Below are 16,836 nucleotides of genomic sequence, written 5' to 3'. Positions count from 1 at the left end.
GAATTGGAAGATGCAATCATCCAGAGCACTATCTGAGGCATTATATTGTATAGACATTGTGTGAAGGCAGTCTGTTATCTGCACTAGGTGTCTGCGCTGATTTTGTTCATTTAAATTTAATCAAAAGAACACAGCATACATTGGATGAACTCTGCCATCGATAACTATTAGGAACTAGCCGGTTTGATATTTGTTCATCCTTCAAAGTTCAGTCAAACTTTGCTGAATCCACCAGCTCAGGTTCACCTTTGAATGGAGCATAAAAATGATCAGAGGAAGAACAAAGATATAGCCAGCTGATCAGAGAGGAAACGGGGGAATACGTTGGAAGGAGCCTGGTACTAGGTCTGGCTGCTTTTTGAAGGTGGGTAGGATTTGGAGGATGATCACTGGGGTGGTCACAGTCACAGCCAGTTAACAGACAGTCCCACAATATTGCTGGCTTGAAGCTGAATTGAAGTGGCCGATCAGAAGTGAGGCAGAGTCTGGGGCTGGGCCGGAGAATGAGGAAGGAGCTGGTGCTTGGCCGATTTAAGCTCAGGAGCCAGAGAATAGAGTTGATGGGTGTTCACCTCACAGCGCGATGATGTGTACACTCATTTCTACAGTGAACCGAGGCTGTGGGTGGCCTGCAACTAATGGACTCCTGGGCGGGCTTTGTGGCTGTGAACTCTCTTTTATGAACTTTAGTTCTGAATGTTATTTGTTTTTTTTTGTGATTTGCACAATTTGTTTTTTGTGTACATTGGGTGTTTGACAGTCTCCTTTAATGGGTTCTGTTGAGTTTCTTTGTCTCATGGCTGCCTGTAAGGAGGGGAATCTCGAGACTGTATACAGTATACGTACTTTGTACTTTGTACTTTGTTATTGCGTGCACTGAACTTTAGAAATAAAAACTGATTTCTATTTTAACTGTGACCTGTCACCCTCTGCATCTGACAGTAAACTCAGTAATTTTGGATTTGACATGAGAGGGTTGCCAATTGGGATAAGGTCAGGCAGCATCTGTGGAGAGAAGAGCGGAGTTAATGACTCAGATCGATGCCCTGTTATCAATACAAGGAAAGGTTAGCAATCACATATGTTAAAGACGAGAGAAAATCTGCAGATGCTGGAAATCCAAGCAACACGCACAAAATGCTGGAGGAACTCAGCAGGCCAGGTAAGGGAAATTTGGATAGGTACATGGATTGGAGGGGTATGGGCCAAGTGCAGGTTGATGGGAGTAGGCAGATTAATAGTTTGGCATGTTTCTGTGCTGTACTCTATAAAAGGGCATGTTTCTGTGCTGTACTCTATAAATGATCTCCTGGTAAATAAGGATGATTGCAAAATGCTTTGAGAGACAGGATTTCAGATGTGATAGAACCAATCTGCCCACTACCCTGGACCCCCATCAATTTGTCTATCGCACCAACAGGTCAACAGAGGACGCCATCTCCACGGCACTTCACGCTGCCCTGACCCACCTGGACAGCCCCAACTCTTACGTCAGAATGCTGTTCATTGACTTTAGTTCGGCATTCAATACTGTGATCCCCTCCAAGCTGATCACCAAACTTCGCCAGCTTGGTATCAACTCATCCCTCTGCAGTCGGACCTTGGACTTTCTGACTAACAGACCCCAATCAGTTAAGTTAGACAACCTCTCCTCCTCCACTCTCACCCTGAACACCGGCGTGCCTCAAGGCTGTGTGCTGAGCCCTCTTCTGTATTCCCTTTTCACCTATGACTGCGTTCCTGTACATGGTTCTAACTCCATAATCAAGTTCACAGACAACACCACAGTGGTTGGCCTGATCAGAGGGGACAATGAGATGGCCTACAGGGACGAGGTCCAGCACCTGGCCGCGTGGTATGCCGACAACAACCTGGCCCTTAGCACCCAGAAGACCAAGGAGATCATTGTGGACTTCAGGCATGCTAGGAGCCACACTCATGTCTCCATCTACATCAATGGAGCTGTACTGAAACGTGTATCAAGCTTCAAATTCCTTGGTATCCACATTTCCGAGGATCTCACCTGCTCCCTGAACTCCTCCATCCTGATCAAAAAGGCGCAACAGCGTCTTTATTTCCTGCGGAGCATCAAGAAAGCTCACCTCTGTCCCAGGATACTGACGGACTTTTACCGCTGTACCATTGAGAGCATACTCACCAACTGCATCTCTAGTGTGGTATGGCAATTGTCCCGTATCAGACCGTGAAGCACTCCAGCATGTGATGAAAACTGCCCAGCGGATTATCGACACCCAATTGCCCACCATTGAGAACATCTACCATATACGCTGCCTGGGCAGAGCGAAAAGCATTATCAAGGATGCATCTCACCCTAACCATGGACTTTTTACTCTCCTCCCATCCGGTAGGTGCTACAGGAGCCTCCGCTCCCGCACCAGCAGGCACAGGAAGAGCTTCTTCCCTGAGGCTGTGATGCTGCTGAACCTCATGTCACAGCGCTAAGCAGTATTGCACCCATATTGTACTGTCTCAGTACTTTTATATTTGTGTGCTATAGCACTTTTTATTCGCAGATATTTTGTAAATAACACTATTCTTTGTATTTCTGGTCAGATGCGAACTGCATTTCATTGGCTTTGCATCTGTACTCGGCCCAATGACAATAAAGTTGAATCTTATCTAATCTATTGAAGTAGACAGAAATGAGGAATTGAAGTTACAGTCAGATTAATGATGACCTTATTAAATGCAGTGTAGCAGTAAAACTGATCCAAAATCAAAACACATTGCTACCAGCCTGCAACCCCACATGGAGTTGTTACCCCTTGACTCACCCCTAGCTCTAATGATTGCTCCAAAAGACAAGCCCTTTATTCAATCCTTTATTAGCAATTAGCAAACATACAACTGAGCTTTATTGAGCTTTATCTCAGCGGTCAGCAAAGATGTGACCTTCACTGGCCCCAAGCTACAAACTGCCTTGAAAGAAGCGTGAATACGTAACTTATTCCCTTCGCTTTTACCCCCCCCCCCGCACACTCAAGTGACGTCCCCATAATAAGTGGACAGCACACAATACTGTACATGGCTTTGACATGCAGAGTGGGGGCAAAGGGACCATTCCTTTTGCTAAGACATATGTTTCCATGCTGTACTACATTATAATTGTTTCACCAATTCCATTCAGCAAAGTTTAGTCCAGTTTAAACTCAAATGTTATAAACCACTAAGTTTGGCAACTCCACTTACAGCGGCCACTCTGGCCTCTCACCTGCCTATCACCTCCTCCTGGTGCCCCTCCTCATTTCATTTCCTTCATGGTCCACTCTCTTCTCCTGCCAGATTCCTCCTTTTTCAGTCCTTTGCCTATTCCACCTATCACCTCCCAGCTTTTTACTTCATTCCCATTCTCCGTCTCCCACCCACCTGGCTTCAGCCATCCCCTTCTAGCTTGTCCTCTCTCTCCCCCCCCCCACCTTCTTAATCTGGTATCTTCCCCCTTCCATTCCAGTCCTGAGGAGGGGTCTTGGCCTGAAATGTTGACTGTTAACTCATTTCCATAGATGCTGCCTGACCTGCTGAGTTTCTCCAGCATTTTATATGTGTTCCGGATTTCCTGCATCTGCAGAATCTTGTGTTTTTATGTGTAAAGATAGATAGTTCTGTGATCACCATTTTTGACAAGTAGCTCCAAATTCAAGATTTGCACCAATTTCTTGGTATGATTTATTTTTAGAGATACAGCACGGAGCACGCCTTTCTGGCCCAATGAGCCTAAAACCCAGGAACCCACCTAGCCTAATCACAAAACAATTTACAATCACCAATTAACCTAACCGGTACATCTTAGAAAAGGGTCTCGGCCCAAAACGTCGACTGTTTATTCTTTTCCATTGATGGTGCTTGACCTGCTGAGTTTCTCCAGCATTTTGTGTGTATTGCTCCATATACAGGAAGGTTCTTTTTAATGCCATAAATTGTTGCTAAGGCATTGCATTTGGAATTATTTTTCAGTAAATGAAAACTTGTCCTTTCTCTTCCTTTCGTTTTCATGTTGATGTTGCGAAATGGTCGCTTGTGAAATGTGAGCTTGCTAATTTTTTTCGCTTGAACATTAGGAACTGTCTTCACTGTCACCCACATTTAAACCTCAATTTATTTGAAGCAATTTATTGTTTCTGTCGTCTGTATTCTGTTGTATGAAAGCGTGGCTTGACCTGTATTCATTCTCCCATTAAATGTATCAGCAAGCAATTTTCTTTGAAATTTGGAGTAGGAAATCCAGATGTCAATGCAGGACGGATTACAGAGTGCCATGCACTGAAGAAAATTTTTACACCACCAAGCAGTCTTTAGTTTTATTTGTCACATTTTTAAAAGTGTTTCCAATATCTGAAACATTGTCTTCAGGTACCCTCAATTCTGTCTTGGAGACCATATGACATGGGAGAAAATTAGACCATTCGGCCCATCGGGTGTACTCTGCTGTCCCAACATGGTTATTTATTATTCCTCTCAACCCCATTAGAACATAGAAAAACTACAGGCCCTTCAGCCCACAATGCTATGTCTTCTCTTGTCTTCTCCCTGTAACCTTTGACACACTGACTAATCAAGAACCTACCAGCCTCTACTTAAAATGTACTCAATGACTTGGCCTCCACAGCCATCCATGGCAACAAATTTCACAGGTTACCCACCCTCTGGCTGAAGAAAGTCTTCCTCATCTCTGTTCTCAATGGACACCCTCTACTCTGAGGAAATTCCTCCTCATCTCTGTCCTCAATGGACACCCCTCTACTGTGAGGAAATTCCTCCTCATCTCTGTTCTGAATGGACATCCCCTGCATTCTGAGGATGTCTGCTCTGGTCCTCGACTCCCTCACTATTGGAAGCCTCCTTTCAACATCCATTCTATATAGGCCTTGTGACACATTTTCTTCACTCTTAATTTTAATTGCAAATGCACATTGATGTTTAAAATGCTAATATTTTCTCTAATTTTGTATTTTTTTATGCCAAGCTGCTGAGAGATACCCTGGACAAAATGGGTCTAGAGCAGGTGAAAATCATAGCCAGCGATAATCTTTGGGAACCGATATCTTGGTATGTGCTTCATACTGAGCTCAGTGATGTGGTCGACATCATAGGGTAGGCATTTCTTCCTGCCATTCATTCTCAAACTCATTCAGAACGTCGCTGCTAGACTCTTATCTCAGACCAGGTTGAGGGAACCTATCACTCCCAACCTAGCAACTCTGATGTGGCTTCCTGTATCTTTCAGAATTGAATTTAAAGTTCTTTTACTTGATTTTAAAGCTCTCAATGAACTGGGACCGAGTACATCACAGAATCATTTTTGTTTTATAATCCTGCTCAAACTCTCAGGTCGTCTTCTGCCCTTCTCTTAAATTGAAAGATAACTGGCAGGTCTGCTTTATGAAACTACGCTCCTAAACTGTGGAACTCAATACCTAAAACTATAAGGGATGCAGACTCAGTTAATGCTTTTAAGCACCATCTCAAAACCAATTTATACTGCCTTGTAAAAGTATGCAGCCCCTAACCCTTTGTTCACATAAATAAGTATTACAACCAGAGATTTTGGTCAATTTAACTGAGAATTTTTATTTGTGAAATAAAGTTACTCACGTGCTCCTTTTTTCACTGTAGAGTCCAAGAAAACGGAAAATTGTAAAGCATGAAAAACTAAAAAACTGAAATGTCAGCAGTTCAAAAGTTTTCAACTGTGAAGCATATGCACAGCTCAGTACTTAGTTGACCCACTTCTCACAGTTGTTAAAATCAGTAGTCTTTTGGATAAGAATCTATTAGCTTTGCCAAAAACACGACACGTACCGCTTGGTGTTGAGGACAAGAAGTTCCGCTTTAGTCTCATTTGATCACAATTCCTCCTTCCACATCTTTACAGTGTCTTCTAAGTTATGCTTTGCAAAGTCTTTATGGGCAAGGATATGCTTTTTTTTTGTGGTAAATGTGGCGTAAATCTAACATTGCATCAGCTCAGTTACACCATCACTACCGTAAAGTATGGCGGAGGCCACCTCAGGCCGTAGTGATGCTGTTTAGCAGCAGGGACTGAAAATCTGGTCAGGATTGATGGGAAGATGCTAAATACAGAGAGATCCTGGATAAAAATCCTGCTCGCCTCTGGCTGAAAGCTTAAACTGGGGAGGAAGATCGTCTTTCAGCAGAACAACAACCCAAGAGAACGCTGCTAGAGCAGTCCTTTAGTGGCTTCAAATGATGAAAAGTGATGTCTTTGAGTGGCCCATTCGGGGTCCTGACATTAATCTGATTGAACGTCTTTGGCAAGACCTCGGATTGTTGGCCACCACTGCTCTCCTACTAACCTGGCACAACTCGAGCAATTTTACAAGGAGGAATGGGCAAATCTTGCTCCATCATATTGTGTAAAGCTGATAGAGACTTGTCCAAAAGGACTACTGGCTGTAATAGCTGTGAGGGTGGTTTATCAAAGTACTGAGCAAAGGGGGATGAATACTTTTAAACTGCTGATGTTTCAGGTTTTGAATTTTTAGTTTTTCATGCTTTACAATTTTCCTTGTTTTTTTTGGCTCTACTCTTGGTGGTGGTGTTGGTGGGGAAGAGCATGTGATTCTCAAATAAAGATTCTCAGTTAAATTGACCAAAATTCCTGGTTGTAAGACTCATTTGGCGGGGGGAATGGTTTGGGGTTTGAATACTTTTACACGACACTGTATTTAACCTTTTAACTAACTCTTTTTGTCTTTTATTTACATTTTTATTTTCACATTTGTACTTTTATCCCATTGTAAAGCTATTTGAACTACTTCATCTAAATGAAAAATGTTCTGTAAGTAAAGTTGCTCTTGGATAGTATCGAAAAACATAAAATTTGCATTGTTCATTTTTTTTCCAGAGATGAAAGTAATTTTTACAGAGGGGCCTTAGTTAATTTAAAAAATAAAATTGAATTCAAGTATTTAAGAATTTTTTGAAAACGTAGCAAATGCAGGGGATATTCAGCAGATCAGGACATTAGTGTAATATGTAAATACTGCTGATTGATGGTTTTATCTAAACAGAAGAAAAAACAATCAGAGGTACTCATGTTGAAATAACAACATGTAAGAACTGTAGTTACAATTGTACAAACAGTTTTATGGCAAGGTCAGAAATGTACTCCTGTAATTTATTCCTTACCATCAGTAGAAGGTAAGGCTCCATGGCATAAAACAGATCGGTAGCCCCTGCTTGAAAGTCTATTCAGGAACATAGAACAGTACCACACAGAACAGGCTCTTCAGCTCACAGTGTTGTACTGAACAGATTAAATTAGTAATCAAATGGCAAAGTAAACTAATCCCTTTTGCCTACATTATGTCTATATCCCTCTATTTTCCTCACATTCACCTGCCTATCTAAACGTCTCTTAAAAGTCCCGAATGTATCTGCATCTACCACCACCCCAGGCAGTGTATTCCAGGGACTGATGCAGATAAATTGGGATGGGGAGAATAGAAATGATAGCATGGTTCTGTTATTCCCATACTTGTCACTTAACACCATCTTTTACTTCTTCATTTGTTCCATTACTATTCCCTTTTGCTTTGCAACTCAGATGCACCAATTAGTAAGTTAATTGGTCATTGTAAGTTATCCCGTGATTAAGCTCAGGTTAAAACCATAAGGCCATAAAGCAGAAATAGGCCATTTGGCTATTTCATCATGGCTGATCCAATTTTCTGCTCAGCCCCAATCTCCTGGTCTTCTCCCTGTATCCCTTCATGCCCGGAACAATCACAAATCTATCAACTTCTGCCTTAAATATATATAAAGATTTGGCCTCCACAGATTCTGTGGCAAAGAATTCCACAGATTCACCACTCTCTGGCTAAAGAAATTCCTCCTCATCTCCATTCTAAAAGGATGCCCCTCTATTCTGAGGGTGTGTTCCTCTGGTCTTAGACTGTCCCACAATAGGAAACATCCTCTCCACATCCCCTCTATCAAGGCCATTCACCATTCAATAGGTTTCGATGTCACCCCCTCATTCTTCTGAATTCTAGTGAATACAGGCCCATCCTTGGACTGTGGGAGGAAAGCAGAGCACCCAGTGTAAACCCACACGGTCACGGGAAGAGCATCCAAACTCCTTACAGACAGTGGGAATTGAACCCTGGGTCTCTGGTATTGCTGACCACCGTGCTACTGTGCTGCCCCAATGATGCTTTCTTTTAAGATGTGTCACCATTGAATCCCAGAGCAGCAATGGTTCACCTTAAACATGCGAGATTCTGCAGATACTGTAAATCCAGAGTAATGCATACAGAATGCCGGGGGAACTCAGGTGGTCAGGCAAGATCTATGGAAAGAAATAAACAGTCAACATTTCAGCCAAGAGAAAGGTTCTCATCCTAAAATGTTGGCTCTTTATTTCTTTCCATAGATGCTGCCTGACTTGCTGAGTTCCTCAGAATTTTGTGTATGTTACAGTGGCTACATCATCTTCATCTGAAAGACTAGGCATAGCAATAGCTGTTTCAATGTTGAGATTTGAAATAATTAATTAATTGGAAATACATACACGTCAACTAACCTGTGAACGCAACACACACAACACGCTGGAGGAACTCAGCAGGTCGGGCAGCATCCATGGAAACGATCAGTCAACGTTTAGGGCTGAGACCCTTCATCAGAACTGGAGAGTGAGGGGGCAGGGGACCTCTAAAGAAAGTGGGGGAGGGTGGGAAGGAGAAGGCAGGTAGGTGACACGTTCCCAGGAAGGAGATGTGGCTGTGGTAGCGGGTCTGGGTCAGGATGTGGTCGAAGAGCCGTATGACATGGGTGATCATAGCTTTTCTGTGACCATGAATGGTCGTGGCAAATTTTTTCTACAGAAGTGGTTTGCTATTGCCTTCTTCTGGGCAGTGTCTTTAGAAGACGGGTGACCCCAGCCATTATCAATACTCTTCAGAGATTGTCTGCCTGGTGTCAGTGATCACATAATCAGGGCTTATGATATGAACCAGCTGCTCCCATGGCTTCACATGACCCTGATCGGGGTGGGGGCGGGTGGTGTGGGTAAGCAGATGCGACACCTCGCCCAAGAGTGACCTGCAGGCTAGCGGAGGGAAGGAGCGCCTTAAACCTCCTTTGGTAGAGATGTATCTTCACCCTGCTACCCGGCTCGTCTGTAAATGAACAAAATCAGCGCAGACACCTTTGCGCAGATAATGGACTAACTTCATACAATATTTTTGATGATTGCATCTTCCAAAATTCATTGTCATTGTAACATTCAGGATTATTGTCAATCCCTTCATAGTTCCTAACTTGTTGAGGTAATGAAGCCATTTCATTTTCACTCCCAGCCATTTCTGGCATCTCCAAGCCTGGATGCTTTAAACCGTTTTGAGCAAAACCGTTCTGAATTGTCTTACTGCTTATTTCTCACCGACTACCAGTGACAAAAATCACTGCTTTTTGAGCACAACACATGCAACTGACGCTATTGGAAAAAATTGATTGCTCCAAGCACATTGTGGTGTCCACACAAATGCGTATGACTAACGGTTCAGAAACTCTCCCGTCCTAAATGAGTGGCATTGTGTCCCAAATAAATGAAGGGAATCCCATCTGTTTTTCTCAATTTTGTTTTTGTTCTTTAACAGTGGTCCCAAACAAACAGCTGCCCTGAATAACTGTTGGCCCAATTAACCAGAATCCACTGTATGTAATTCACAAATTTGAATTGTTTAGCTGCTGTCTCCATGAATGGATTTGTGTTCTGGATCATTACCCCAAACATCTTGTTTGTCTCGTTTATGTGCCTGCTTTGCCTCTCCCTACCTGTCATAACTGCCACTTTCACATAATTTCCTTGTAGCATTATCTGTGCATATTCCTCTTTCTTCCTCTATATCACTCGTTCCTTGTCATTTGCTATTGCAGTTACCAATTTGCAACCATCTAGCTTTTTCTGTAACTTAGTGACGTTTCTGTAAAATTACTAAATCTCACAACTGTGATATCATTGTCTCAATGGTGCCACATTAGCATAGCGGTTAGTGTGACATCGTTACAGCTCGAGGCATCAGAGTTCAGAGCTCAATTCTAACATCATAGAGTCATAGAAAAATGCAGCTCAGAAGCAGCTTTTCGGCCCATCGAGTCAATCCTGAACCATTTAAACTGCCTCCTCTCATCAACTTACACCCAGACCATAGCCCTCCATACCCCTACCATTCACGTACCTACCCAAATATCTCATAAACATTGAAATTCAGCTTGAATGTGACACTTGCGCGGGCAGCTCATCCCATACTTTCACGATCCTCTGAGTGAAGAAGTCTTTTGTAAGCAGTGTGTATGTCATCTCTGTCAACATGTCAGTTTCCTCCGGGTGCTTGGGTTTCATCCCACGGTTCAAAGATGTACCGATTAGTAGGTTAATTGGTCATTGTAAATTACCCTGTGATTAGGTTAGGGTTAGATAGGTGGGTTGCTGGGCAGAGCAGCTCAAAGGGCCTGTTCTAACTCTTATCTCTAAATAAAATAAAATTAAAACAAATAAATAAAATCATATTGCAGTCTCTCTGCCTGAATCATTGAGTTTGTGCCTTTTCGCTTCTGTATCTCCTCCCTGATGTCAAAATATGCATTTTTTTTATTTCTTTTTATTATCAGTTGGTGATCTTTTGCTGTATTAAATGTATGATATAAATGCACGTTGTTTAAAAAATGAAATGCATTTTGTATTTATTATGAACATCCTGTTTCATTCCATAGAGCCCATTATCCTGGAACTATTTCAAGCAGCAATGCTAGGAAGACAGGCAAGAAGCTATGGTCATCTGAGGACTACAGTACTGTCAATAATAACGTAGGAGGAGGGTGTTGGGCTCGAATACTCAACCAGAACTACGTTAATGGCAATATGACGTCGTAAGTACAAACATAGATAAGACACATGGGGACCAATACATTTTGGTCTAATTAAGTGGCTGTCCCAATTAGGCAAAGTTTCTTAGATATTGTTAAAATGGTATAAAAAAGATAAACTACCATATAACTGAGTAACAAATTATGTATTTAAATGAAATACAGAACAAATTGGAACACCATCAATACTACTACAGTACTATAAAGTTGTGTATTAGTTTCTAATAGTTATCGACAGGTGTATTAATTCAGTGTTCCTGCCGTGTTCTTTTGATTGTAAAAGAACAAAATCAGTGCAGATGCCTAGTGTAGATAATAGAGTGCCTTTATAAAGGCTTTGGGCAATTACATCCTGCAAGTCTTCATTTTCATTATAACATTCAAGATGATTGTCGATACCTTCAAATTCTTGGCACTTCCTAACCTGTTGATGTAGTGAAACTGCAGTGAGCAAAACCGTTCTGAATTGTCTTACTACTTATTTCTCACCAACTATCAGAGACAAAAATCACTGCTTTTTGAGCACAAGTACACACAACTGACACTATTAAAAAAGCTGATGGCTGCAAGCATGCTGTAGTGTCTAATGGCCACACAAATGCACGCATCTGATGCTAGTTAGAAACTGTTCAACAAAAGTATCCTGTCCCAATTAAGCTATAGTGTTCCAAATAAACAAAGGAAATCACAGCAATTTCCTCAATTAGTTTATGTTCTTTAAGAGTTGTCCCAAATAAGCAGCTAAGTATGTGTCTTACCCTAAATTTGTGATGTTTGTGATGCTTAATGGTCTGCTCCACAATAAATACATACAAGTAGTACCCATTTAAGAGTTAGCCCATCTCCCATGGCTCCACAAGTAGACAACCAATCTCATCTTTATGGGGACCCATCCCATAAGTAGACAATTGCACTGATCCTTATGGGCACCCATCCCATAAGTAGACAATCTCATTGATCTTTATGGGGACCCATCCTACAAGTAGGCAACCACACTAATCTTCATGTACTTACAGAATCTCCCAGGATTCCTCTTTACCTTATCTGTGAATGCTATCTCACACCCTAATCTTGCCTCCCTGATTTATTCCTTTTGTGTACTCCTATATCCCTTATACATACGAGATCTATTTGTTTGATACCCACTACTTATCTGTACCCCGCGCGCAACAGGGCCAACGAGTCTCACCACCCAGCAGCTCACCTATTTAATACTAACTGAATTGCAGGACAATTTATGGTGACCATTTAATCTCGTTGGCTTGAGTTCCTCTCTAATCTTGGCAATTTACTTGCAAACGTTTCATCACCATATGAGGAGACATCATCAGCGCATTGCTAGTTGTGGTGTGTCCTCCGAATGCTTGGCCTTTATATACCTATAGTTTCTGAAATGGCAACCGATCAAGTGATTGAAAAGTATACAAAGGCCAAGCATTCGGAGGACACACCACAATCAACAGCGCACTGATGGTGTCTCCTTGTATGGTGACAAAATCATTTGTAAGTAAATTGCCAAGATTGGAGAACAACTGAACCGAACCATCAACTAGCTGAGCTACACGTATTCCCAATTATTTCCACCAATTAACAAACCGGAGCACCCAAAGGGAACCTATATGGCGGGGGTCCCCAACCTTTTTTGCACTGCGGACTGGTTTAATATTGACAATAGAATAGTACAGCACAGTACGGGCCCTTCGGCCCACAATGTTGTGCCAACCCTCAAACCCTGCCTCCCATATAAGCCCCCACCTTAGATTCCTCCATATACCTGTCTAGTAGTCTCTTAAACTTCACTAGTGTATCTGCCTCCACCACTGACTCAGGCAGTGCATTCCACGCACCAACCACTCTCTGAGTAAAAAACCTTCCTCTAATATCCCCCTTGAACTTCCCACCCCTCACCTTAAAGCCATGTCCTCTTGTATTGAGCAGTGGTGCCCTGGGGAAGAGGTGCTGGCTATCCACTCTATCTATTCCTCTTAATATCTTGTATACCTCTATCATGTCTCCTCTCATCCTCTTTCTCTCCAAAGAGTAAAGCCCTAGCTCCCTTAATCTTGTGGACTGGCCGACCCGGGGTGGGGGGTGGGGGGTGGTTGTTCAATTAGGGTTGCCAGCTTTCTCACTCCCAAATAAGGGACAAAAGTAGCAGTCAAATACGGGACACTTGTGTTTACCCCGAGAAAGACTGCCATGACCATGAAGCCTTGCGCGGGCACCAGTGTGCTCATGCGTGATGTGCCAATTTTTTTTTCTACAAATCGGTTTTGGCTTAATCTTCCCAATTCTGTTAAGTGAAACTACACTGTACATACATTATTTCTACTTTATATAGGCTGTGTATTTATCATATCATTCCTGCTTTTACTATATGTTAGTGTTATTTTAGGTTTTATGTGTCATTTGGTAGGTTATTTCAAGTTCAACAGTGTGTGACAGGGAATGAGGAAAGGTACAGCTGACTCATATCGTTCCATATCGCCAAATCATCGTTTCCTCGCGGCCCGGTAGCACATGCTTTGCGGCCCAGTACCAGTCCGCAGCCCGGTGGTTGGGGACCACTGCTATATGGTTACGTGGAGAATGTACAAACTCCTTAGAGACAGTGGCAGAATTGAACTCCAAACTTTTCAATGCCCTGAGCTGTAATAGTGTCCTGCCAATTCCTACACTACCATGACACACTAACATTAACCGTGGTTGTGAAGATGCTTGAATCATAAAATGAAAAGATCAGGACTCTCAAGGTTAAAATGTTTTTGATGTTTATTGTGATGTTAAATCACATTTCAGTGCTTTTCTTTTTCTGTGTTAGTACAATCGCATGGAATCTGTTGGCAAGTTACTATAATGAGCTACCGTTTGGTTTGGATGGGCTGATGACAGCAGAGGAACCATGGAGTGGGCACTATGAAGTCCAGTCGCCTATTTGGATTACAGGTGAACATTAATGCACACTTCTATCATCATAGGATCTAAAAATTCCACATTTCTCACATCATGCTAAACTGAAGTGAGTTGTCATAGATCATTTTCAACCCAGGTGCATTTTCTACACAGGGGGCTGAAGACAGTCTGACCTGGGGTGGAGGGCTGTGTGGGCAGGAGGGAGGAATATGGGGCTTGTTTTGTTGTTCATTGTGTTCTGTGTTGCTTTGCCAAGGTTTATGGGGATGCTATGATGGCGCCAGAATTTGTGGTACTACTTGCAGGCTGCCCCCAGCACATCGTCTGGTCTGCTGGTTAATGCAAATGGCGCATTTCACTGTATGTTTCAGTGTACCTGTGATAAATAAACTTGAATTTTGAATTGGTACGTTGAACAATAAGTTAAACTTTCAAAGTAAATCACTCTTGCTTTCTTATTGAAATTACTTCAGTACCATTTATTGGCCTGACTCTAACTCGGAGAACATCATATCAAATGGGGAGGTTGGGTGGTGTAGCTTTGTGTATTATGTAAAAACTCTTCTTCAAGGACTCTTGTTGAGTTAAAAATTACATTGGAGATGATTAAAATTAGGTACCTCAGATTTCAGCTGACATGCTTGGTTCTGTAGCTTGGATTATCAAAGGTGAAGATAGATGAGATGAGATCAAATCAAATCAAGCTTAATTATCATTCAGGTCATACATGGATACAGTTAAGTGAGGCAGATTCCTCTGGGGCCAGGTGCAAAACAAACAAACACACACACACACACACACTCACACACTCACTCTCATTCTGCAGGAAAACGATATAATCCAAGTCCCTGAGTGACATGCAAATTGATGGAGCAGCTCCCAGCAATCCAGCCTGTCATTCTGCTTGTCAAATACTGGAGGGCAGCACAGACAGGAGAGGCCAGCTCCCAACCGAGCACAGACTGCATGCTAAACCAGCTCCAGTGTCGTCTCACCTGGACTGCTGCAGCAGGCAAGCCCGCTTGAGGCCGAGTCCTTGCTACAACCAGGCCACGATGCTGCCTCATCACCTGTCTCACCACTCAACAAGGGAAACAGGCCTGAGGCACCTCACATCACCAATGTACAACAGGGTCTTGAGATTGCGAGAGAAACATCTAAGACAGTCATGGTTACACTGCAAGCTGCTTTCGCTCACCAACTCCGATGTCTTCGAGTAGCAGGCAACAACATGGTCTGCACCCAGATCGGTTCCTTCTCCACCGGCTTCAACTTTTCCAGCCTGCCCACCGGCTTCCCCTTCTCCTGGCCGAGCACAAACATTTACCTAGCTAGTTCCCTGTGTTAACAGGCATGGTAGCAAATAACAATAAGATTACGCATGTGCAGGTTCCTTAATATTGTTGTAGTCAGGGAGTGGGGAGTTAGTGGGGATAAGTTTCCACTATCTATTAAATTCCCTGAGTAGTGTACACCTGAATTAGAAAAATCATCCAGCTCCTGGCCTTCGCATGTGACTTATCTACTCAGCCCAATGGAGCCATTTCTACTGACAGGAGAAGAGACAAAGGTGGGTTACTGGTGCTTTAAAACCAGCGCTTTTGGCTGATGGAGTTCGTCAGCCTTGGTTGGCAGCTCATCAAGGAGAAGGAAAACTCTGATCTCAAACCTCTGCTGCCTTGTGGCTACACCCACTCATGGGGAAGGCTTCAGGATTAAACCCTGAGGAAAAATCTGAAGCTGGTGTCTCTAAGGCGGTTCTACATTGAGTTCAATGCTGACTGGCAACCCCTGTGATGCTGATAGTGCTGAACCATATCGGTCTCTGCCATTCCTATGGATTCATCAGCTGTGTGGAGAGGGGGAGCCTGCTGCCTGAGCAACAGCTTGCTCTCCATATCGTACTGCCCTGGCATGGGGATGACAGCCAGAGTCTAACCTCCATGGTCAACCCCAACTAACAGAGGGCTTCTGTACTGTGCCTAAGATGTTTTCACGGTACTGTTTAAAGTAAAATTCTACTGTTGTGGATGCCAATATTATTTAATTTTCCTGACATCCTCTCTGTTCATGCTTCAAACAATTCAAGCAACGCGCTGAAAGTAGAATTTTTTTCTAATCAAAGAAAAGAATCAGAATCAGGTTTAATATCACCAGCATATGTCGTGAAATTTGTCATTTTGTGGCAGCAGTACAATGCAATATATAATACTAAAACTGTGAATTACGGTCAAAATATTTTTGTTAAATTAAGTAAGTAGTGCAAAAACAAAGTAGGGAGGTAGTCTTCATGGGTTCAACGTCCATTCAGAAATCGGATGGCAGAGGGGAAGAAGCTGTTCCTGAATCATAGAAACATAGAAAACCTACAGCACAATACAGGCCCCTCGGCCCACAAAGTTGTGCCGAACACGTCCCTACCTTAGAAATTACTAGGCTTACCTATAGCTCCCTATTTTTCTAAGCTCCATGTACCTATCCAAAAGTCTCTTAAAAGACCCTATCGTATCCACCTCTACCATCGTTGCCGGCAGCCCATTCCACGTACTCACCACTCACTGTGTAAAAAAACTTACCCCTGACATTTCTGTACCTACTCCCCAGCACCTTAAACCTGTGTCCTCTTGTGGCAACCATTTCAGCCCTGGGAAAAAGCCTCTGACTATACACATGATCAATGCTTCTCATCATCTTATACACCTCTATCAGGTCACCTCTCATCCTCCGTCACTTCAAAGAGAAAAGGCTGAGTTTACTCAACCTATTCTCATAAGGCATGCTCCCCAATTCAGGCAACATCCTTGTAACACACATCAAAGTTGCTGGTGAACGCAGCAGGCCAGGCAGCATCTATAGGAAGAGGCGCAGTCGACGTTTCAGGCCGAGACCCTTCGTCAGGACTAACTGCAGTTAGTCCTGACGAAGGGTCTCGGCCTGAAACGTCGACTGCGCCTCTTCCTATAGATGCTGCCTGGCCTGCTGCGTTCACCAGCAACTTTGATGTGTGTTGCT

At 42.9% G+C, this 16,836-nt stretch overlaps 1 protein-coding gene across 2 annotated transcripts in view; it reads left to right on the top strand.

The window, feature by feature from the left end:
• The window catches only part of galcb (galactosylceramidase b), an 86,393-nt gene that overhangs the window by 39,243 nt on the left and 30,314 nt on the right, over positions 1 to 16,836 (top strand). Inside the window, exons 7-9 of one of the 2 annotated variants that reach the window (XM_063043496.1) lie at positions 4,985 to 5,112; positions 10,759 to 10,914; positions 13,733 to 13,857. In XM_063043496.1, the coding sequence (XP_062899566.1) occupies positions 4,985 to 5,112; positions 10,759 to 10,914; positions 13,733 to 13,857 (409 nt within the window). The remainder of the gene's footprint in view (positions 1 to 4,984; positions 5,113 to 10,758; positions 10,915 to 13,732; positions 13,858 to 16,836) is intronic. The other variant, XM_063043505.1, reaches the window with a different exon arrangement.

Source organism: Mobula hypostoma, chromosome 1, assembly GCF_963921235.1.
Source record: "Mobula hypostoma chromosome 1, sMobHyp1.1, whole genome shotgun sequence".
Classification (NCBI taxonomy): domain Eukaryota; kingdom Metazoa; phylum Chordata; class Chondrichthyes; order Myliobatiformes; family Myliobatidae; genus Mobula; species Mobula hypostoma.
This window is presented reverse-complemented; position numbering and strand designations above follow the sequence as displayed.